We start from the raw sequence: 24181 nt of genomic DNA on the forward strand, positions 1-24181 counted from the left end.
TAGGAAAGAGGGAAAAGTGCAATTTTTGTGAAGCACTATTTTTCAGATAAATAAAAAAAATATATACTATTGACTAATTTGTTGTAAAATAATGAAGAAGAATACATTAATGATTCATTCTTTGCGTTTTCTGTACCCACTTGTTCTCTTCATTTGGTAAAAAACGGACACAACTAATGTTAACACCGACGAATTTGTCCAAAATATTGATGATTTGGATAAATTTCAATTAGAGTGTGGTCTGCAGTGAGACTTGGGGCCAATATTTCGATAGGATGATCCTTCAATACCTCGCATAACCAATTCAATTGATAAATTATATGTTTCTTTGACAATCAACAAAGGTAGCTTATAAATCCAAATCACTCGGGATTGTTGCATCAATATTAAATTATAAGTTAGAAATTGCTGCCGTTTTATCCTATCCATTATTTTACATTTACATTGATTCAACTCTCGCCATCGATAACCAATTTCATTTTTTTGAACTGATAAATTGATGTCAAATATAAAACTGTAAATTGTCTTCTTAACAATCTCTTATTGAATATTCACACGTCGTTTTCTTTTTCTTCTTTACTGTATTCTGATAAATGATTTCTGGGTAAACTTTAAGCAAATGTACAGATCTACATACATCAAATGATACTAAACAGTTGTATATAGCCACATGCTGATTTTTCTATGTCTACCAGTTTTGAGACGTATCTGTTTCTTTGTCAGGAAACCAATTAAATTTAATGATTTTGATAAAATTATAAATAAAGTTAAAAATGAAACTTTTTGGTTTAGTTTTACTTTTTAATTATTTTGAATAGCGAATAGAATAGAAAACTTAAGGAAAAGTCTATTAAACATTTTTTTATCCCGTTAACAATAATGATAACAATATAAATAATGAAAATAAATGGAGGCGAATTCTATATATAAATACTGTATCCGCTAATGTATCAAAATTTTTACCTAGTAATATCAAACCTGCCTTCTATACTAATAATAATATTGGTAGATTTTTACTAAATAATATAGATAAAAATAATGTATTTAATAATTCGGGTGCTCTACCACTTAAATTGCAATTCTTGTTCTTCAGTATACATTGGAAGAACGTCAAGAAATTTCGATACTCGTGTTAAAGAACACATGAGATGTCTTAGTAATAATAACTTCTCAGAATTCGCCAACCACATTATAAACTCAAATCATGAATTTAATGAAGATACCGGTGTTCAAGTTTTACACATAAATAATAAAGGACTGAAAGTAAATAATATGGAGATTTTTTACATAAAGAAGGCTTTGAAAAATAATGTCCCATTAATTAATAATCAAGTAACTTTCCAATATAGTCCATTTTTCGATATTTCATTGTATAGGTCACCCTACCCTCCCTCTCCCTTTTTCCTCCTTTTCCGATTGTTAATCCTTTTGAAATATTAGCTTCATAAGTCATTAACCCTCGGTGGTGGCGTAGTGAAGCATGTGTCTAACCTGCATGTCGATTTTATATTTTTGCAAATCTACTATGGTGAAGGTGTGTAGTGGTATTTGCATGTTGGTGTAGTGTTGTTGTCCTGACAAAGAGGCTGGTTACGTCTCGAAACCGGTAGACAGATAAGTCGGTGAGTGGTTTTATATAAATTTTATTAACATAATATTAAAATGCTGGACCACAAAGTTAATGCTTTGAATATTAATAATAAAAAAAATATAGTTTAATTTACATGTAAATCACACTGAACAACTGTTTATAAAATGTTTGACCACAAGGTTAATGCTTTACCTATACATTAATTAGTCTTACATAATATACATTCATTTTCCTCATTATTTTTCTCAATGGCCAGGTAATTTTATATTGATTTCATTGAAACACACAGTCAACAATGATTCGTTAAAATAATAAAAATAAGGTTTAAAGGCAGACCTGCAAAGTTTCTAAATAAAAATCAGACAAATCAAATTATGGTACACTTTTAAAAGTGTGCGTATATATATATATATATATATATATATATATATATGTTTTAAGATGTGTTTGTCTATATATATTCAATATAATGATATGTTGGGTGTAGTAAAAAATATTGTATGTAAAATAAGTAGATTAGTTTAGATATTAGTTATCAAAAAAATAGAAATTAAAAAAAAAAGCATTTTGTTCACACGTCGATATAACGTGTTTATGTTTTAATGCACTTTGCATAGTATACATTATATATTAATTTAAGTTGTATTAAATCACTTTAATATGTTCGAAATACATTAAGGTTTATTTTTATTCGTAGTAGGAAAAATCCTAAACTTTAAGAAACTAAAAAATATTCACATCTTTTCTTCAGACTTATAATTTTAGCAAATAACTTTTTAAAATCTTTTTTTTTGTAATATTTTTAATGTAAGGAACGTAAGTTAGATTTTTTAAATATTTATTTTGCTTTTTAACCGTACAAAAATAATAATTTGTTAAAGTACATTAAAGGTTAAATTATACGTCACTTTAACGTAAGGTCAATATATTTTCACGAAAGTAGTGCGTTTACCTCAGCGGCACGGGTGTCTACTACCAGCTCGGCGGGTCGACTGAGTTGGCAGGAACGGCGAGCGCAGTGATGCCATGAAGAAGGGGTTAATACTGATTTTTTCAATCGATTACATCGACTCGACGTAGGTTATCTTTCTAAGGTTAAAAAAAAAAATTTAAAAAAATCGAAGATTTTTAATTTTTTTTTTATATAAAACATTATCAAAACATCAAAGCGCTATGAACTAAAATTTGTTTTAAATTTTTAAATTATCTTTTCTAAAACAAAGTCCTTCTTTGTTGCGATAAGAGTATTTATTTGGATAATCATACTATGAAAAAATAATGAGTCTAAATATTTACGTATTTGCATAATCATGTTTGCATCAATAACAATCTGATAAAGGCGTAATAAACGTGTAAACGAGAGATTAATTAATCCCCGTACAACTATTATTTCCCCTACTCCCGTTTAGCATCCTTGGCTCATAATGATCTGCAAACACAAATCACTTCCGTCGCATCACTTCCAGGGCTGTACTCTACGAGGAATATTTATCTCAAATCCCTCATATTCTTTTAAAATTTATTATTTAATAATATTAAACTAATTTTCTTGGCTCCTCTATCACAGTAGTAGCTGCTCGATTGTGGAATAATCTATCCACTAATGTTAGAGATGTCTTTATTTACATTTAAGTCAAGATTGAAATGTCACTATCGAAATAATAACGTTTTTCCTTTATCCTTCTTCTTTCCTTCATATCCCCTCTCCTCTCTTCATAGTATAGTGTTATTTTATTGACTTTGTTAATCTTTGTTTTTAATTTTGAATAAAATCATAAGATTTAATGGGTCCATATACTTGTAATTTTCTCAAATTAAACGGTTTGGAAAGGTAGGAAGGAATTTCCTTAGAGCAATATGCCCGCCCTTATATGTATATGAATTGTATATGTGTATAAAGTTTTCAATAAATAAACATATTAAATAAAGCTCCGTACATAAATATCCTTCACGTAGTGCGCATTATGTAAAGTACTCCTGCAAAGGCTCTTCATTTTATGCTACTTATACCAACAAAACATTAAAAATATAAATTGAAACCGGCAAACCACGTTTTTGTTTTAAAAATAAGGATTGTTTATTTTGCTTAACACTCACTTAATAATAAAAAAAAGGACATATTAATACAGAGACGAAGAACATTTAAGAGAAGTTAATACAGAAGTCTAGGCATTTACAGGGTTTATGACCCGTTATTGGCTGGTTTAAGTGGCAACTTTACACACTGTGTAACATTCACCATTCATCCCATATTTGAACATCTTTATTCCTTCAATTCTTCCATATGTTAATGTTTGTGAAGTTAAAAAGCTGAAACCTTTATTTTTGCGGGTAAGATTCATCTAATTGAATTATTTCACCTACATACTAGGCAACGCCTGAAAATCTTATTTTTTCGATTTCTATACTTCTCCATGGACCAGGTGGATTTATCAACAATATTTTGAGTTGGTGTGATTTCGGTGGGATACAGAGGATATGGAAGGAGGTAATAAAAAATACACCACAACACCAAGACCAATTGATAAAAATCTTTCTTTGATTTTTTTCTTGCAACTGGCGGGAATTGGACCTGCGACGCCAGTATTACAGTTGGCTGTCAACTACACTTCAAATAAAATGGGTAATTTAAAATTGTAATTTACCATTCGTAATTTATCTTTCGGTCATTTTACGGGTAAGTTTTTCTATCCGTCCTATTTCATGTTTTAAAAGTATTAATTAAAAAAGTTGAGTTATACAGATAATAAAATGTTGGCTGGCGGCCCTCGGAGAAGAATGCCTACAGTAATATTTACATCTGCAGAGGCAGTTTCTAGAAGAATTCCCCAGGAGCCAGATTGTTACAATTAGGTAATGTCGAAGCATAAAAGTAAATAAACTGAATTGCGAAATGAACGGAAAATTTACTTTCCTGTCTAAATTTACATGGGATGTTTACTTGAGTTTTTCGATTTAACGTGCCCGTGAAAAAAACAGAAAAGTTTTTTTTTCGAGACTTTTCAGAGTACTTTAAATGAATATTTACCCTTTTTGTTTTCACTTCCGCCTTTAATTTTTAAAGTAAGCAAAAAGTAATATTTTTTCACCTTTACTTTTTTGTTTTTAATGAACCAATTATAATCAGCAGGATTTATAAGAATATCAATTCCTAGACGCATAGAATACTAAAAATGTAACATTAAAAACAAAATAAATGTAATAATATATGACTCTCCATTTATGTGTTTTTTCCCAGGATATATTTTTATTTATACGGAAAGGCCTATTTTAGACGATCGTAAAAATCCACATGGCACGATAAAATTACGTATGGTGGACTGATATTTATTATATTAACGTAATGGCAGGCGAATGCACCAATCACTCCAACCAGTACACCTTGATGCCGACTAATCTTCATCTGATTTCTTTAGCAGGATTTTTACCTGAGAGTATAAATAAATCAAATTAAAATATCAATTTACCAAAATTTTACCATGCCGTCTAGAATTGGACAATACGTACGGAATGGGCCAATGAATTTATTTAATTTTAAGGTGCGCGCAAGTTTTGTTTAGTTTGTGACATCGTCAGCACCGCGCGTTTTTTATTGTAACAATTAATAGAAAATACAAAACAATATTTGATGTCATTTTAAAGAGAGTGTAAATTCAATAGCAAAATGTTTACTGAAACCCAGAGTAATGTGTGGTGCTTTAGAAGTAGGTACCGCCAACCGTCGAGCGTAGACAACAAACACGACAGGTTGGCCACACAGAAGATCAGTGACATAGGTAAGCATAAAAAAGCATCGACGCACTGATCGCTCTTCCTTCTCTACCTCTGCAGCCCGCCACTTACTACCGAGATCCGAGATATACGTCTTTCGAAATTATTGTCAACCGCGTAGTACAAAATATTCATATTATTATAAATTTAGTGTACAATTTTACTAGTTAAATATTCTATAACATATCTCGTTCATTTTATTCTATTTTAAAATTGCTTTAATAAATAGTAAATTTGGAAAAAGTATACAAAATAAAACACGTTTTATGGATTTTAATTCTACTTTATTTTTTTTAATGTACAAAAACGTTTATTGTGATGCGTTTCGTCTTTTTTTCAAACTTTTATAAACTATAAAGTTTCAAGTTTAAAAATGTCCTAGCAAGACGAAAGGCGTCACAATATACGCTCTTGTATTAAAATAAAAGTAGAATTAAAATTCAATAAACTTGTTTTATTTTACCAAATTTAATATGTTATTCTACCAAATGTCTGCATACAAAATAAATAAACGAACAAATAGTGATCAAAACTCATGTAAGTACCGATTTCCTTTTATTTGTGAAGTTTGAAGCAACCTTTCAAAGAGCAAAGTGAGGAACACGCGTGTGATGTTGGATGTTGGACTTCCTTCACCACATTCTGGCCTGCAGTGCAGGAATAAAAACACCTCCGCGTAGCGTATACACGCTGGTCGACCTGCCTACAGAGACAATTGGTGACCAACGCAACTGGTGACCCCGACAAAAAGCCCCTCCCTAATAGTTTGATTAACAACAGTAAGGTATTTTTTTCCCTCTGCGGGGTTTAATATTGTCCCATCACTCAGTTAAAATGCAGTACTGGCAATGGACGCACATTAAAATTTGCGTTATAGTTTTTTGGATAAAACGAAAATCTAGCAAAGTTGGAGCACCTGCACTTTTATTGAAGAAACAACAACTCTAAGTAGTTATCCAACCTTCTTTTTGTACAAAATAAAGTGGCGAACGGCACTCGTACAGTGTACAGTACACAGTGTGGTGATGGCGCGACGGTACCTACCGCAAGACACAGACAGCAAAGCGTGAAGAAGTTATAATCATAACACGGCCATGTTCTATAAGAACACCGTAAGTTTATGCTAAAAGTTAAGTTTGTTTCACCTCACTTACCCGCGCCAACTTTTTTCTAAACTAATGAGTAAAAAGTTCCTAAAGCAATATGTAAATAACTTTGTTAACACCTGTTCGCTTAAGATGGAGACAAGGAAATTTTAAATTGATATTTACGGACTTTTCTACTTCAACACGCCACTCCCGAATATTAATACTACTTCTTGGCATTTTGCTTGGAGATTTTATTATTTTTGTGTTTGAATCGAGAAATTTCTTTTTGAATTTTTAATCTTTAATGGAGAGTAAAATATGGAGAGGTTTATACAAAGTCCGCAAAATAATATCATGTGTTCTTGGAACCTAAAATTCTTATTATAGTTGAGTAAGTAATTATTACTGTTGAGACCTAAGATCTTAATTTTTTTACGACTTAGTTTTTGTTTCTAAAAATGATTAAAATATTTTATATACATTTTAAATTTGGTAATTAAAGAAAAAATCCCATAAAAACGAGATTTGAGTCTGAAAATACGATAATAGCATGTCTTAGATACCACTTACTTATTATGAGTAATTATTTTTTTCCTTCGTCCAAAAGTAGAAGTAACGTATAAAATAGTAATGCTCACAATACATTATGTAAAGGCAAGTCATTAATAGATCAATCGTTGATATAAATAAAGCAAATCTACACACGTCTCATTGTAAATGTTTTCTGATAAATATTCCTAAAAAGTGTAGGATAAGAAGCGACTTTATTTGTCGCTTTTATCACGTAGGCAGAAAACGTTGAAAGCTTTTGATTTCTTGCGTGTTCAAATTTCACCGAAAATCCCGCGGAATCCGCAGAATTTTCCACTGTATTTTTTACGCCGGCGTCTTTACGACCGCTTCTTTACGACCGCACTTAGGGTCTTCCTTTGTTTATATTTTTGTTCCTAAAGCATGTCTAGGGCCGGAATTGCTCTTCACTCTATGGGCTGAGTCGGCACAAATTAGGGAGCGCTGCGTGAGGGTCCCGCACTACTACCGAGGCTATTACGGGGGAAGTGACAACCTCAACCCGACGCTTACTGTGCGCCAAATCAGATCACAATGCGAATGGGGTCCTTTGTGGCACCACCTTAACTTCCTTGTATTTTTTTAAGAATCAAGTTATTGTTTCGTAGCTAGAGTCGCGGACTCATGAATCAGAAGTCCGAATTTCAAAACCCGCTCTAGAAAAATAGGTGATTTATTTAGAACTCGTTGAAAATCTCAAAATATTCCCTAAAATTACATTATTTTGGACAAACTTTAAATATTGTGGACATTAAACTTAAAAGTAGTAGTCATTTTGCCACTGGTTTTGTTGGTCTTCCTAAAAACAGTGATCATAGACAGTGGCGGTTTTGATTTAACCTTCTCAATTACTTTATGAAATAAATTTATTATTATTATTAACTAATGTATACCTATTTATACGATGCACTTCCTTTATCTATAATACCTATTAAGTCAAAAATTTTTTTTTCGCTTATCTTTTGTATTTTGTCTTCCTTAATGCAATCACTAGATCAAGTTTAACTATAACCATCGCTTTCTATCTTCCGTTCCCGCCTATTTCAATTTTGTCCCTTCTTTTCACTAACGTTATTTCAATAGTTTCGTATATATTTTTGCAATAATTACATTTTGAAGTTATAACATTTTTTTCTATTACGATAAGTAAATTGTCCTTGTAGATGTCGACCGGGTGTATATTATCATCATGATTGCTCGTTCGCTCCCTAGCTAAGTACATGGTGTCAACAAAGAGCCTCCAGGCATCTCTGTCAGCTGCTGACTCCTGCGCACCCTTCCAAGTCAGACTCACGTCCCGTAGTTCTAACATGACTTGCCAACGAACAGTCAAAAACTCTTTGGAGGCATCCGCAGTATATGGCCCAGCCAACCGTACTGCATATACAAGATGACAGTTGTCTTATTTCTTTAAACTTAAACCACCGTATTTACAAATAAGTAAACGAACAGCATCTCCACTGTTACAAAAAACATATCTGCATTTATCATTAAATAACAGTTTTTTTTCAAAGACGACACGAAAACAATAGAACGAGTATTCCTAAAAAGTGAATTTAAGTATCACTTGTCGAATATTTCTATGATAAAAATAAAAGATTTTTAATTCAATGACTTCACTAATTAGACGAGACAGAACAAATAAAATGTTAATATAATCCGATTGCGAGTTTCAAAAAAAATTCAACTAAATGCTTTTTAACCACGTACAGTGTTGAAATTCACATATGTTATATCACGAATAATATTTTCTAACATTTCTATAGCACAAAGTAGAAAAAGAATTCAAAATTTATATAATTTTACTTTCGTACCCCGCTCCATCGTGGAAAGGTTAAGAAAAACCTCTGTCTAAACGCGACTACTCGCTGGCGCTGGAGCTGGCGCTGGCGCCGTATACAGCGTGTACCGTCGGCTTGTGGGACTGAGGCAGTGGGCACTCTAACTCCTTACACCGCCCCGCCACCGCCACCGATATACAGATACGTTTCCACCAGATGGCTGAATTATTTATGTTAAGTAACGCGCCTAGCGTTGTTCGTGTTGGTGGATTCAACATTACGACAGCTTAATGCCGTCTTGTAATTAGCCAAGTTAATGCTCTCGTCGTAAAATAGACTAGGGGTATTAACATTCTTATCCAGGTTTCTCTTTTTATCTCTCGGACTGTTTTTATTTTTTCAATTAGAAACAAGTCCAAAAGAACGTGAACCATATTGTAGGTATAAGATATTTTAACATCACTCTCATTCCCCTTTTTGCACATTGCATTGATCAATCATATGCAGCGTATTTTGATCATCTATTACGTGCAAGGATGCCAGTCCGCGAACAATGAAGTATTGCAGTCCTAACAACCTTCGAAATCAATATTTAATGTCCACGATGCCAGAAATTAAACCCAGAACCTCAATTATGATAGACGAATGCGTCACTACTACACAATGAGGCAAAATTATCTCCGCATTATTTCATGATTAAGAATTTTTACCTAAGAGTCGTCATCGAGTCGATAACACTCAAGAGTCTGGTTCTATGTCACACGCAGAAAAGTGTTCTTTATACACCTGAACACAAATAAAATACTGACACACAATTATTGTTGATAATTTTCATAAAATATAATACATAGGTGTATGAAAGAATACAAATTGATGTAATCACACGTTTATGCATTTAAAAAAGCTGTAGATATTATGGTTTTACAGTTCATTTAATCTTAAGGCATATTTAATCTTAAACATACAAAATGTTACACTTCTCTTTAAAAACAGTCGTTTATTTTCTAAAAACAAACAAAAAAATATGTTTCTTCTACATTTGAAATAGAAATATTTCTAATTCCATAATAATATTTTTCGTTTGTGTTGAATATGTTACTTTTTGAGTTTTGTGTGATATTACACTTTAATATTTCGTTGTTCTTGGACTGACACTTGAAGCGTAATACTGATTATCTGACCTTCAAGTAACAAAAAAATAAAGATAAACTGCGGCTCACGCACCAAAGCAATGCCCTTTGCATTATTAGATTCCAAATTAGAATGATGTTGATGACCATTAAAAAATTAAATCAAGGAAACACCGACGTAAAAAAAATATATTTTTACGCCCCTTTCGATATCAACTATGACATTTTGGATCGCATTGCAGCGTCAACATCACCACCCCAAATTCTCTCCAGTCCATATCTGATAGTAAATAGGGCCCATTTGGTCCCGAAAGAAAAAAAATGTGAATGAATTAATGAACCACGATTTTTATTTTTAAATATATGTTTGATTAAACGATATTTTGATTACAAACTAAACAATAATGTACTAATGAGAAAGCACGAAATTAAAGATCTTGGGATTGTTTTGGACTCAAAACTACTTTTTGGATCGCATATCAATAAAATTACCTCCAAAGCATTGAGCATGTTAAGTTTTATAATTCGAATGAGTAAACACTTTGATAATTCAAAGGCCCTTATTTCATTATATTATATATTTGTCAGAAGCCATTTGGAATACGCCTCTCAGATATGGAATCCCCAGTATGCCATATATATAAGTAGAATAGAAAATATTCAAAACAAATTTATAAAGTACCTTAAATACAAAACCGGTATTTCTAATGTATCTACTCTCACTGCTTCCACTTTCCATGGAATCATTTCTCTCCAATACCGCAGTGTGTGCGGACCAACTACTGCTTTACAAAATTATGACAGGAATGGTTGACTGTACAGAGCTGCTTGGTTTAATAACAATACATGAGCCAGCCAGGATTTGTAGACGGTACCACCTGTTTCATGTACCAATAAGTAAAACATCGTATGTTAAAAATGCTTTTTTTCGTAGGACTTTTTCAATGTACAATACAAAATTTAAAAATATAGAAAACACAAACATCACTCTGTCAGATTTAAAATTTACACTAAAAATGTATTATGTAACTTAGTATACATTATAATTATAAATATGTACATCTCCCCTCCCCTCCTTATCCTCTCTTCAAGCATTTTTGTCCTTATCCCGCCCAATATACAGTAACTTAATGTTCTTAAAATAAATATTTAAAAAATCTTTGATTATTGAGTACATGAAAATAACATTTTTATATGTATAAATTGTATGTATTTATTTGATATGTAATATATTTTCTTTACTAACTTTGTATACTATGTGGAAATCTGTTATTAGTTCTGAGTTTATACGCTATATCTGTTTATTTACTAAAAATATGTATGTAGAACTGTTGATTTCCCAAATAAAATAAAATAAAACAAAATAAATTTTTCTTCTTTTTTTGGAAATGAACATTGCGTTTAAATGTTTAATAACCCCGTTTTAATGTTCACCTTTCGGCGAACCAACTAAACAAACTGTAATATGCCTGTGTGGTGCTAAAAATGCTGAATAATAACTCCAGAGTACTGATACTTAGTTTATTATAAATATACTCAATACTACTATTAATTTATATTTATTATAGGAATAAAAGACGGATGATACTTTGATCCACAAATTTGGAATACCCAGTGACCGGTTTCATCGCTTCCGCGATGAAACACATCTTCGAGACTGGTATATTTGTTAAGGAGTTCAATGTATTTATACAAAGCAAAGGTAAGGACAGAGAATTGAAAATTATATGAAAGTAAATTAAATAAAATTATTTTCATCTTATGGATCATTATCAATCTTTTTTCGGGTTAACTAATAAATTGATACAATGCTATTTCAATGATTTTAAGGATATTATTTTTATTTTTAGTGTCTTAAAATCACACTCACGAAGGAGTGTGATTTTTGTCAATAATGATTTCTGAAAAACAAAGGGTAAAAAGGCATTAGTGAAAATACATTCCAATGGGTATAGTAATGGAGAATGCACGTGAATTATCTGTTCATTAAGTAATTCTACGTCGGGTTTTTTTTTAAATTTATTAATTTTCATAATTTCCAGTTTGTCAAGTTTATGGCCTTCAGGTGCAATATGAATTATTTTTACATTATTTTTTAAATCAAATTAATGTTTATTTTCTATTAAATAATTGGCGAAATTTGAATTATCTTTATTACTAGACCATGATTGTATGTTCTCTTTTATTTGTGTTTTTAAAGCTCTACCCGTTTGGCCTACGTAGTATGTATTTTTACAGTCATTACAATTAAGAAGGTAAGTTTTTGAGTTGGAAAAATTATCTTTTTTGTCTTTTGTATTAACCGACGAATTAGCTAAGTAACTTTATTTAATTTACTTTCATATAATTTTAAATTCTGTATCCTTACCTCTTTTTTGCGTTACTATATTGAACTCTTTAATAAACATACCGGTCTCGAAAATGTTGGGAAAGCGATGAAACTGGTCACTGGATATTCTAAATTTCTGGATAAAAGTATCGCTCGTCTTTTATTTCTATAATAAATAACAATGAACTTCCATCAAGAGTTTTCACTAACAAACTTAAATTAATTTATATGTTGGTCTCTTAACTTAGGTTTGTTTAGTAGGAGGGAATGAGCATAGAATGAGCAGCTAGGAAGTGAGTATGATATGTTGTTGATAACAACAACATACGCACACTCTTACGCATACAAATTTCGTTTGTGAATGATTTTTGTGATAATTTATTTTTACGCACATATAAAACTAGGAGTTTTTAAAAATAATAATGGACAAAACATAGATGCAGTTGTTGTTTTTGTGTGGGTCATGGTCAATTGATGGATGGCACACGACCGATGAAGCGAGTTATCATTTTACATTGAATACAATACAACATATTCTGCAACACTAACAGTTTTGGCATTCATTTACGCCATACAGACAGGAAGAACAAAGGAACGTGGCCTATTAAGAGACCACAGGGCGTAATGCCCTGTCAGCCCAAGCGAGTCAGCCCAAAGAGTCAACTCAACCAATTCAATTCTTTGTTTATTCGCCGTGTGTTAAATACACGCATCAAACATCGGCATAGTGTATCCTGGCAATCTCTAACTGAGGCAGTAGCTCCAAGACTCAACAACAACCTTAATCCTACACGTTTGCAGGGAGAGCTTTAACTCCAGAATACGTAAAACAATAAATTGTTCTCTAAATGGTTCTGTCATATGTCGTCTCACGATGTGCTGTAGTGCATGTTCGGTAGCGGTCATTTATTGATTTAATAAAGGCAATATATATTTAGTAAGCATCTCAGGCCCTTGATATTCTCCGCAGTACACGGCCGATCCCTGACTCGGCAGATCTGCTCGTGGAAGGGGAGGGAGGGTTGGGAGACAGGGGGATATTGATTCCACACACTGAGAGAAATACACACTTTAAAACACTGCACCGGTGCATTAATTCCAAAGACCACTAAACTGTTATCATTTGTTCGCCGTCCCTTTTGTTTACGACTTCCCAACGGCCCATTGAGTGGTCACATAATGGAGTCGGAACGCTGACGAAGCATTCCGATTTTCGGAGAGGAAATTCGAAATTTTGTCTCATGTCGAAGACTTTGAATATTTGGCAAAAGGAACTTCAATACCTAGGAGGTGGCGATGGAACGTAAATAATCATATACACAAAATTACAACCAATATTCTACTTAAGAACTAAGGAAAAATCAAACAAGCAAAGCAGGGGGTTTGGCGGAATACTTAAGCGAATCTATCGGTTCCTAAAAGGGCAATGCCCGTTCTAAGGAACCGATATGTTGAGGCAAGAAAAAATACATGAACGTGTTTGTTACTACTACTACTACCATCACACCATTTCTCCGTAGGGGTAGACAGAGAGAATGGACCGCCACACACGTGTATCCTGGCATATATTCCTAGCCTTTTCCACATTCATACATCTTGTCATACATGCCCTTCGGTTCTGTCAGCTTTTGACATGACCAGACTTTTTTTCAGAAGATTTAATTTATCTGATCATGCCACGTCTTCCTTGGTTGTCCTCGTCTTACGTTACCGTTCATATCCACCATATACTCTAGTTGTACCATTATTTTGTCGTCCATTCGTTCTACATGACTAATCTATCTCAGAGACCCTTTCTTTATCTTATTATTTATTTAAAAAAAACAAACTTTTGACAATGATATAATAACATTTTTTTTAAAATACAGTTTTTTATCAGTTATACTTGGCTCAGATTTACACGCTCACCTGATCTCATTATTCGTAACCCTGTCATACGTTGATTCCCCACACATTTGTCGAAGAGATCGCATTCCAACCACGTTCACTCGGCTTTCATCCTTTCTCGAAAAAAGGTAAACGTGTTTGTAAAAGCGTAAAAAAAAAGAAAGAAATGACAGTATTTATAATAGACGCATTGAACTTAAATGCTTAGTTTAACAAGTTTAATTTTTAAAAATGAACCAATTCGTTAAATTAAATTCATTTGAATACGTTTTGTACAAAATTTAAATTCAATAATCATTTATTTAACATACTTCAAGGGTTGTTTTCAGTCGTTATTCAACTGTAAACTTATGATTTACTTATTATTTGGTGCAATGCATCTCTACTTATAATTATATAAATGAAATATAATTACTCCTTAGTTACATTGCAGTATCTGAAAACTTTTTTGTGATTTTTTCAGGGCTAACGCAATATATAACATTAGGAAACGAACAAAAATATTCCGTTTTTCCCTAAATATTTTAACTATTTAATTACGGATTTTAAAATGTACTAATGACTTCCTAATGGCATTTAAAATAATAAATATGTCAATAATTATGTGTGAGTTATGATTTTAAGCATTCCTACTTAGATATTCGAGTTTTGATACACAGTTATTCCATTAAAATTGTTTCCTAGCAAAGATTTGCGACTATGTGAAAAAAAAATTACACACCGTATCTTTTGATCACAAACTGTGATAAGTTGCCGATACAATACATGAGTAATAATATAATCCTGCAAGCGTGTGCAGCGCATGAGTGAAGGAACTACCTGCAATGTGTGAGCTGAGCCCGCATGCTCCTTGTAGATGGCCCATCGCGACTGCAGATCGCAGATATTTCCACTGCACTGGTTGCCGGTTAGTGCTACCGGAACAGACTCAAAGCGGAATCAAAATCTCCCCGTCTACACCACCTTAACTCTATCACCTTATTATTTCTCATCCCTCCAAATTTTATTTATTTATTTATTTTAAAGAAACAAACAGTCGACAATGATATAGTTACATTAAAAAAATACAGTTTAATGACAGATCAGCAAAGTTTCTAAATAAGAATCATACATATTATCAAATTGTGTTGCAACAAAAGGGTGTGTTTATGTGAATTTCTATGAGAGTAAGTGTAGATGTATGTTATGTGTATCAGTGTAAGAGTAAGTGTTCAGGTGTGTGTAAGTGTGAGCATCATTAAATGGTATGTGGGATCGTATCGTAGCCAGAAATAAGGAGTCTTAATTTATTTTTAAATAAATTAAGGGGCATGTAAAATATATCCATAGATGAAAAAAAAACAGTATAGTTAGAGCAAGAACGATAGAAGAAAGAGTGTTGTGCATAGTTAGTGCTTCAGATTGACAGATAGAACAAATACTTATTTCTTGCCACGCGAAAGGGGACATTGAGATTAAATTTGTAGTGGGTTAAAAGAGTCTCCTTTATTATTAAATAATTTATGTAAATAGCATAATTCAGATACAGTGCGTCTATTTTCAAGGGTAAAATGTCGCACTATAGGTAATTGCGCTAGCTAAAAATTCGCATGCTTCATTTTGCAAATATACACGTACGCTTTTAATATCTAGCTACTATTTTTTTACATAAATAATAGATAAGCACAAATATCTGAATGAAGAAAGCCTTTTTAAATTAATGTTATTATTTATTTTTTTTAAATAAGATTATCAATAAAAAGTATCGTTGACTCAAGTAACTGGTCAACGCCTGAAAATTATTTTCAGGCGTTGACTAGTGGGAGAAATATTTCAGCCAAATGAATTGATCTAAATGAAGGTTTCAGTTCTTCTACTTTACAAAAGTTGAAAGATGGAATAGTTAAACAAATCTAAATATTTAAACATAAGCGTAATGGTTAATTGAATTGTGAAAACGGTGTATCTTATTGAATGTATTTTAAAAAAGAACTTTAATGACGCTATCGCCATGTATTAAATACAGTGCTAAATTTTATGTCTCTGGAAACATATGTCAGAAATAACCTCGATTTATAAATATTTATATATTTATTTATATATCTGCCTAACGGGTATTTTTAAGGACATGCTCGCAATTATGCATAGAAAATTATTATAAAAGACAATAGAAAGACACAACGGTATATAGGAGACTTGGTGGGGGCGGAAATGTTCCTAAATGTAAAAAATCCTAGTATGAAATCGCTTGGATATTTTAAAGATACAATTGTTAACCTTTGTAGAAATATAGTTGAAATTTACACCACAGTTAAAAAAATATTTTGTTATTTCATTTTTAAAACAACAATAAACAATGTCTGATTGACCACGTAATCGAGACTATATATTCAAGGCACTGAAGCCAAATTCAAAATATTAAAATCGAGTATAAATACAACTTTATTAATATTAAATTATCTTTCTCACCAGATTACTCATAACTCGCAATAAGACATTCTGTTTACTGTTTTAGAAATACAATACATTTATTGAACAATAATATTATGATATTTACGACCAGGTGCCGTTCTCCGAAGCTCTTGTTTTAATTATCGAAATTGATACCGAAAATAAGCAGGGCCGTGTTGGAAGTTGAAAGTTTTCCTCCCTCAGCGCCGTGTGTCACGTCACGTCCCCCCCCCCCCTCGCCCAGCGCCGACCCGTAATTATTATAACAGGCTGATCGCGGGGCGGTCACGCGCCTTCCGATTCCTCGGGATAAGTGATGATTTCCTAACTACCCTCAGATTTCAGATATTTTATATCGTGTATTTTATGGTTGTCCTATTATTTTTGTTCAAAGCATTAACTTTGATGTCAAACATTTAAATGAATATTAGTAAATATAAGTATATCACCACTTACCGACTTTTAATATCTACCGGTTTCGAGTCGTGCCCATTTCGTCGTCAGGACACTCACTACACCAACATGCAAATACTGAAATACACTTTCGCCTTTACCATAACCGTAGTAAACATAGTATTTACGATGTAAAGATGAAAATATATTTAATATTTGCATGTTGGTGAAGTGAGTGTCCTGGCGAAGAGACGTTTACATCTCGAAACCGGAAGATATAAAAGTCGGTAAGTGGTTTTGGAATATAAACAATTAAACCGCTTTTAATATTCAATACATTATAATGTCCATCACTGGTCTCACTTATTTGTTTTACCTCAGCAAAAAGCTACAGAGTATTTTCATCTTAGTATTATTAATTAATATCTTAACGCTATTATCTTTAAACTGCAAATTTATTTTTCATCGATTTAGTCTTCTTGTCAATGAATCAACCTCAATTGGTCGACATATTACAAGAGAGATGGAGAATATTTAAGGGAAAGGAAAATGACTTATCATGGGCTGGTTTGAGTGGCCACTTTACGAAAATCCAAATTTCTTCAATTCTTCCGTCTGTTGATTTTTGTGAATTTAAATTGTTTATTGTTTTTACTGCCAGTATTTTTGTTAAAACTGTCACAACTGAATTTGTTAAAAAATACGAGTATATGTATTTATTTACTGTGTTTCATGTTCCAAATATGTTTCCTTACTATGTAATATTCGTAATGATAAACTCGTATGTCTTCAACTAAACACGTGACTTTTAGTCCCATGGAGTCGAGACTTATGTCTTAAACAATGGGTAATAATCTATTTATAAGTAAATACATAATAGAAAAAATATAAATTAAATTGTATTAACATATTACAACAGAGATGAAGAACATTGAAGAGAAGGTAATATAGAAGTCTAGGAGTTGCATCCAGTCCTTGTCTACAAAAATTTGGACAAACTCAAAATTTTGTTGAATTGTATTATTTGATATTATTTATTGTCACAAAAACATTTTTCTATTTGTACCTATTTTCCTCAATCAGTTTTTTTAACTCTTGCGAGTATAATATGTTAAACATATTGGTATACTAATTTTGTTTTATTTATATAAAAACATAGTGATGAAAATACGTATTTAAGTTTATTTCCCTTTTATTTATAATTTTTACCAGTGACCGTGTTTCGTTGTGACCAACATCGTCAGACTGGCGTCTGGTGTCAGACACTGCATTCTATAAAAAATGTACTATTCTTTCGTTCAATCATTAGTCCAATTTTGACTTATTGGGTAGGGAGGAGCGTATAATATCACAACGGACTTTTTTGAAGTAGTACAGAGAACAATTCTCAAAGTTATACAAAAAAAAATCTTCTCAACAAAAAAACTTTATTTATTATTCAAAGTTCCTAAAGTAGACAATATTTTTATTAAAAACCCTTTATTTAGTTGATCAAAGAAAACAATAAAACAAAATTTAACTTATCACTTTAATAACGTTCCTTTAAAAATATTACCCAAAAAAATAATATTAAAGCAACACCTCGCATAAAAACAACTAGATAATCTTTAAAGGATTTATGAAAAATAATTAAGTGTTTTTTATATTTTATTGTATAAAATAATGATTTTACTAAACTTGTACTATTAAAAACTCCCTCTCCAAGCAAAAGAGCTTTTCTTTATTTAGTAAAGGAACAGTATAAAAAAAAACAAATAATTTACTTATACACGTTGTTTTAGGGCCAGATCGCGAAACAAGGAACATTCCTCATGGAGAATTATAAAATAAATGAAATTTATTTTTTTAAATAATTGAAACACGGATTAAACCTTTAATTTCTTGGACTTGCATCCCTCCCACAAATCCCATATACCTCGCTTATTATTGTACATTATTTTGCTATTTTTTCGTACGTACATATATTTATTGTATTATTAATATTAATTGATAACATTTTCGTAGAGATTTTTCAGCGTTTATATGTAAAAATAAAATATGCTAAAACAATTTTGGGTTCGTGGATTAGTACGGTATACATAATGCCCTATGTTAGATCTAAAGTAGGCAGACTGGGCGCTAAGGGCTCGAGCGGTAGACAATAGGCGATCAGAGAGATCAGAGATAGACGGTGGCGTGACAGTTGATTGACCCGGCCTCCCGCCGCCGCCCCCGCCCGCGTCCGCCGGTGACAGCCGACGGGACCGCACGAGGGGATGACGTCCGATCGGCGATCACTGATCAGCCCATCAGCCCATCGGGTATACTCAGAGAGGACAAGGACTGTCGATGGCGGTGCAAGATTTTTCAAACAACGATGAGAAAATCATCATTTGGCTCACGTAATTTACAAAATCCCCATTTTGTGTGCAGTATAAAAATCCATTATTAGTTTTGTTTTTCAACTATTTATTTTTTATTGTAATTAAAATAATAATCGCATCAACGATACTTCGAGTATGTTTAGATGTTTGTATACAGGCTAGATTTCCTCCCTCGAGAGTTATTTAGATCTTAATTTGTCGCAACAGAGAGGTAAAACATTTTGAGAAGTAATTTGGAAGTCTAGGCATTTACAGGGCTAACGACTTGTAGTTGGCTGATGATTGTGGACATTGATTTTCGAGTCAGTTCCACAATTCTTAATCATACGTGGCTTTATAAGGAGAAGTGTATCGCCGAAACCTGTCGGTTATTACATAAATAATGATCGTTTTCAATAAAAGCGTTTTAATTTTTATTTTTATTATGTAATAAAAAAAAAGCGCTTTAAATGTAATTTTATAAAACAGATTCAAGGAAAATGAACAACAATGAAAAAAACCATTTTTAAACGTTCTATAAAAATCTCTTTTTCAAGATGTTGTTTTTGTTGTTCCAGGACCGGCGTTTTGGGGGTTAATCAATCCAGAGTGGAGTCTGTGTAACAAGGGGCGAAGGCAGTCTCCGGTCAACCTGGACCCCGCCAAGTTGCTGTTTGACCCCAACCTGCGACTCATACATATTGACAAGCACCGGGTAAGTGGTCAGGTGGAGCGCCGGCGATTCGCAGCATATTTTACACCGAGAACGGATCAAAGACTGATCCCCGCATCTTTACGAAAATTGTTACACGAGTCATAGAAAAGTAAACTAATATCTTGGTTTATTTATTATGTGTTTTAAAGATATGTTATTGTACACGATTTTATTTAGTAGCCGTATTTAGCTGTATTTAGTAGCCTTACGTGTCATGTACAAGGCTAAGATACTCGGAAAAAAAATTGCTTTTGTTTGTCTTGGAAATGGGATGTTTGATCACTGATTTTGGTTTATTACCTTTATGAGTCCAATAACCATTGTTGCAAAGTTCAAGAACAATGGCGTGTGATAACTACTTTTAACTACAGTGTGGATATCAGTTCGGATATTCTATCTTTCCTGCATTTTGCTTCAAGATTATGGCGTTGTTAACTGAAAAATGGGCACTGAAATAACAGATGTTCAATATTCTGTGAAGAAATATCATTGCATGGACAATAGTCATCATTCCTTAATTTAAACTTATTTAGATAACTTCTCATAGCTCCGTGTCCGGTAAAAATTTGGGTCGTTTTGAAAGTACTTTGGTGATGATAACAGAAGTTTGCTGCATCAACCGGCGGCGGCGTTGGGAAAAACATTTTAGAGATTTTACCTTTTGAAGAAGTGCGGTAATGATCCTCTTAACGCTGCTGCGTGTTTTGTTTTATACAGCGTTAAGCAAAGCTGAGGGGAAATTCTGAGAAGAAAGGTGCCGTTCTTTTACAAGTTGCGGCTCTTGCTCGTTCATCCCCTCTCTCATTTCCTACGATACTAGCATGTCCTCTTATCCAGCATATTTGAATGATCATCTCTCTTATTTTTAGATGCTTAATTTTACTCTGAATATCAAAAATTAATGGATTTACCGACCGAGTATCAGTTATAACTTGAACGCCCGAACGACAATTTGAAAATATTTTTGCAAAATACATACATAATTACACACATACATTTTGAGGAATACATTTTACAAGTACGTAATATTTTTTTAATTATATTTTTTTGAATAATTTAACCCTTTTGTTCACCTGATTTTGTATAGGGTACTGCATTGTTAAACTTAATGCTCAATATCTCAACCATCGGTCACAGGAAAATTATTTCAATTGAAAAAACAAAATATTTCAAGTTGAGCTTGCTGAGAATCAAATCGGCACCTCGAGCAAGGTTGGCAAAGGCGTCGGCCGCGAAGTAACGAAACGGACTTTATTCTTCTCGATTTCCTTGTTCGTGGTTTTTATTTAACAGTAGCTTTACCGGTTATCAATTAATTTCGTACATCCGTTAAACGTAATTATATCAATATTTAGTTACTGACGAGAAAGTATTTCTACCACATTTTTTATCGCCGATAACTAATTTCTCGGATAATTTGTTGACATCCTCAATTGCGTGTACTATGATTGGGGTGGCCTTGTTTCTCTATATTGATTTTCTATTTATCTTTCTCCTTTTTCTTACGCTAATCCAATTTATATTTATTTTTTTATCTTTAAGTTGGGGAGTGCAAAAATATTATGATACCATTATTTAATAACTAAACGAAATATTTACGATCACATTGGTATCGATTACAAAAAATATATATTACTTTTTACAACAACTATTTATACAAACGAGCGATTTCGCATTAGTAGGCATCTTCAAGACTGGACAATCACCAGTCTAGAAGATGCCTACTGTTAAAAGCACCCATTGGTCAAAATAATAAAAAATTAAAACTGAACCAAGAAGTTTTATTGATAACTTTATTTATAATTCAACAAAATCGTTAACCATGGAGTTTTATCAAGAAGTATCATTAAAAAACAACAAAACTATTTATATAAATTCAAATTTTATCTTTAACAAAAAAACGATTAAACGGCAAAAATATTTATTTAAAAAAAAAACATTGCATTTGTACGACTCTTAGAATTAAGGTGTTTAACCAAATTATGAAAAGCCTTTAATAACATAATTTTAATTTATAAAACAAAAAATACTTGACCAATCAGTGCTTTTCTGTTGGTATCGGCCTCGTGGTGTAATGGTCACCGCGTTTGCTTACCATGCGAGAGACCTCGGGTTCGATTCCCGAAATGGTTGATATGAAATATTTATTTAAAGGGCTGTTTTCATTCAAATATTGCATAGTCCCTGGACTGGTACCCGATGCGTAAAAACGATCATCTTACCTTAAGGTAACAAAAATAAAAAAAAACGCTACAATTGGTGTATCAATGCAGTGCCCTATGCACCGTTAGGTGCGGAAAGGGAATGATAATGATGAATAAGTGCTTTCACCCACTAACTAGCGTCTTCAGACTGGTAAATATAATAAAGTCTTTTGATCATTTATACATAAAAAATATTATCTTAAGTTGAAAGAGATACAATAATATCCCTTTCAACTTAAATGACAAGTTAAAGAATACGCGTGTTTGTGTTGATGGTGTACAGTAAGGGATGATTTCATTAAGAATATATATATATTGTTTTATTGTCATGTACAAGTATTTTGAATTTATTACTTATGTCCAAATATAAGTTTTTACACGAGTTTTACAATAGGATTCAGTCGAATAAAATAAAATAATACTAACAAAATAATAATAGTAAAGCAAAATTATTTTTTGAATAGAATAAAATGTCTAAAATTAAAATGAATAATCAATAAATTGTTGATGTCTTGTCTTTTCGTGGTCGTTTCATACCATATTCATTTGCTATAAACTTTTTAATAATTAAAAAAGGAATGGCCCACGCTCAGACGCTGAAGTCTTTGTGGGCATTTTTTTACAGTTTATGTTATAGCTTAATTTTAAGATGTATTTTTGTAATTATATTTCTGTGTAAATAATATATGTATGGAAAAATAAACAAATAAAAAAAATAATAATTAACTGCCAAAATGACTTAATTGTCAACTCTATTTCATAAAAAGTTTCAAGTTTAAACACCAAGGGTACATTTCTATTTATAACTTATATATAACCAGCATGGGCGACGCTTTACACCTTGATTATGCTCACCGAGAAAACTGCAAATGACTCTTTCGTTTTATCCGAAGAATTTTATGAGTTCACAAAGTTTATGATTTAATACGATTGAAATAAACTTTATATATTAAAATCAAAAACAGGACATACTTTTTTTACACGTTAACATTTCATTCGTTTATCAATTTTTCCTTTAATAAAATTCCTGTGATTATTAAACCATTTCAAAATATTTTTTATTAGAATTTTTTATAAAGTTGTTTACATAAGTAAGTGTGTTTAAAGTCACGTTTAGAATTGAAAGTCTTTTATTTAGATTATTTTTTTCGAAAAATATGTATTTTCGACTTAGAGTAGATGTATATACTCTTAGATTTTTGATGTGATATTGGTATGCAATCAATTTATTATGCGGAAAAAATTTCCGAAAAAATGTTATGTAGTTTTCACACAATTTAAGCTGTTTTCTTTGTAAAATAAATGTCGATAAAGTTAATCGTACCTTTGAACGCGAAAATTGAAAGCACACAAAATCAAGGAAGCACCTCTTTCCTCCCCACCCCCCCTCCCCTACAGCGAGGCACCATCACACCACCTCCCCACGTGTGTACACATCCGGCCCTAATTCAATGTGCGACGCTCCAAACGAGTCAGACGATGTTTATCAAACGGTAAACGTATGGATAAGGTTAGCAGGTTGTCTCTTTCTCAGCGGGCCATCTACCGTCGTAATCATTCTTAGCACTTTCCAGTGGCGTACTAATAATCATCATTAGCCACTACTACCACCGTAAGTGATTGAACAAAATAAATATTTCACAGGTCTTCTTCGTTTTAGAGCCATTTCGGTGTTAAAAACGTTTTTATGCGTGTCTCAACACGAACGGGTGGAGGACGCACGGCATATACCTATTCTCCCACGCATAGTTAATAGACTAGCAGATGAAATAAAGGAAAGTGAAATAAATAAAAATAGAGTTTACTTTGTTTTAAAAATCTTTTTCCTTAATTCTAAGTTAAATGTGTAAAAAAAGAGAAAAAAAGAAAACCAATCAGTTTAAAAACGTCTTTAAAAAAGAAGTGTTTGTATTTTTAATTGAATCGGCATTCACTTCGTGACACTTCATT

General features: G+C 32.2%; 1 protein-coding gene across 1 annotated transcript in view; it reads left to right on the top strand.

Moving 5' to 3' along the window:
* CARPB (Carbonic anhydrase-related protein B) overlaps window positions 1–24181 on the top strand; it is a 247336-nt gene that overhangs the window by 84599 nt on the left and 138556 nt on the right. Inside the window, exon 3 of the mRNA XM_088230088.1 lies at window positions 19891–20027. Coding sequence (XP_088086214.1) covers window positions 19891–20027 — 137 coding nt within the window. The remainder of the gene's footprint in view (window positions 1–19890; window positions 20028–24181) is intronic.

Source organism: Micrasema longulum, unplaced genomic scaffold (assembly GCF_059751315.1).
Source record: "Micrasema longulum isolate JH-2025_06_02 unplaced genomic scaffold, ASM5975131v1 h1tg000729l, whole genome shotgun sequence".
NCBI lineage: Eukaryota > Metazoa > Arthropoda > Insecta > Trichoptera > Brachycentridae > Micrasema > Micrasema longulum.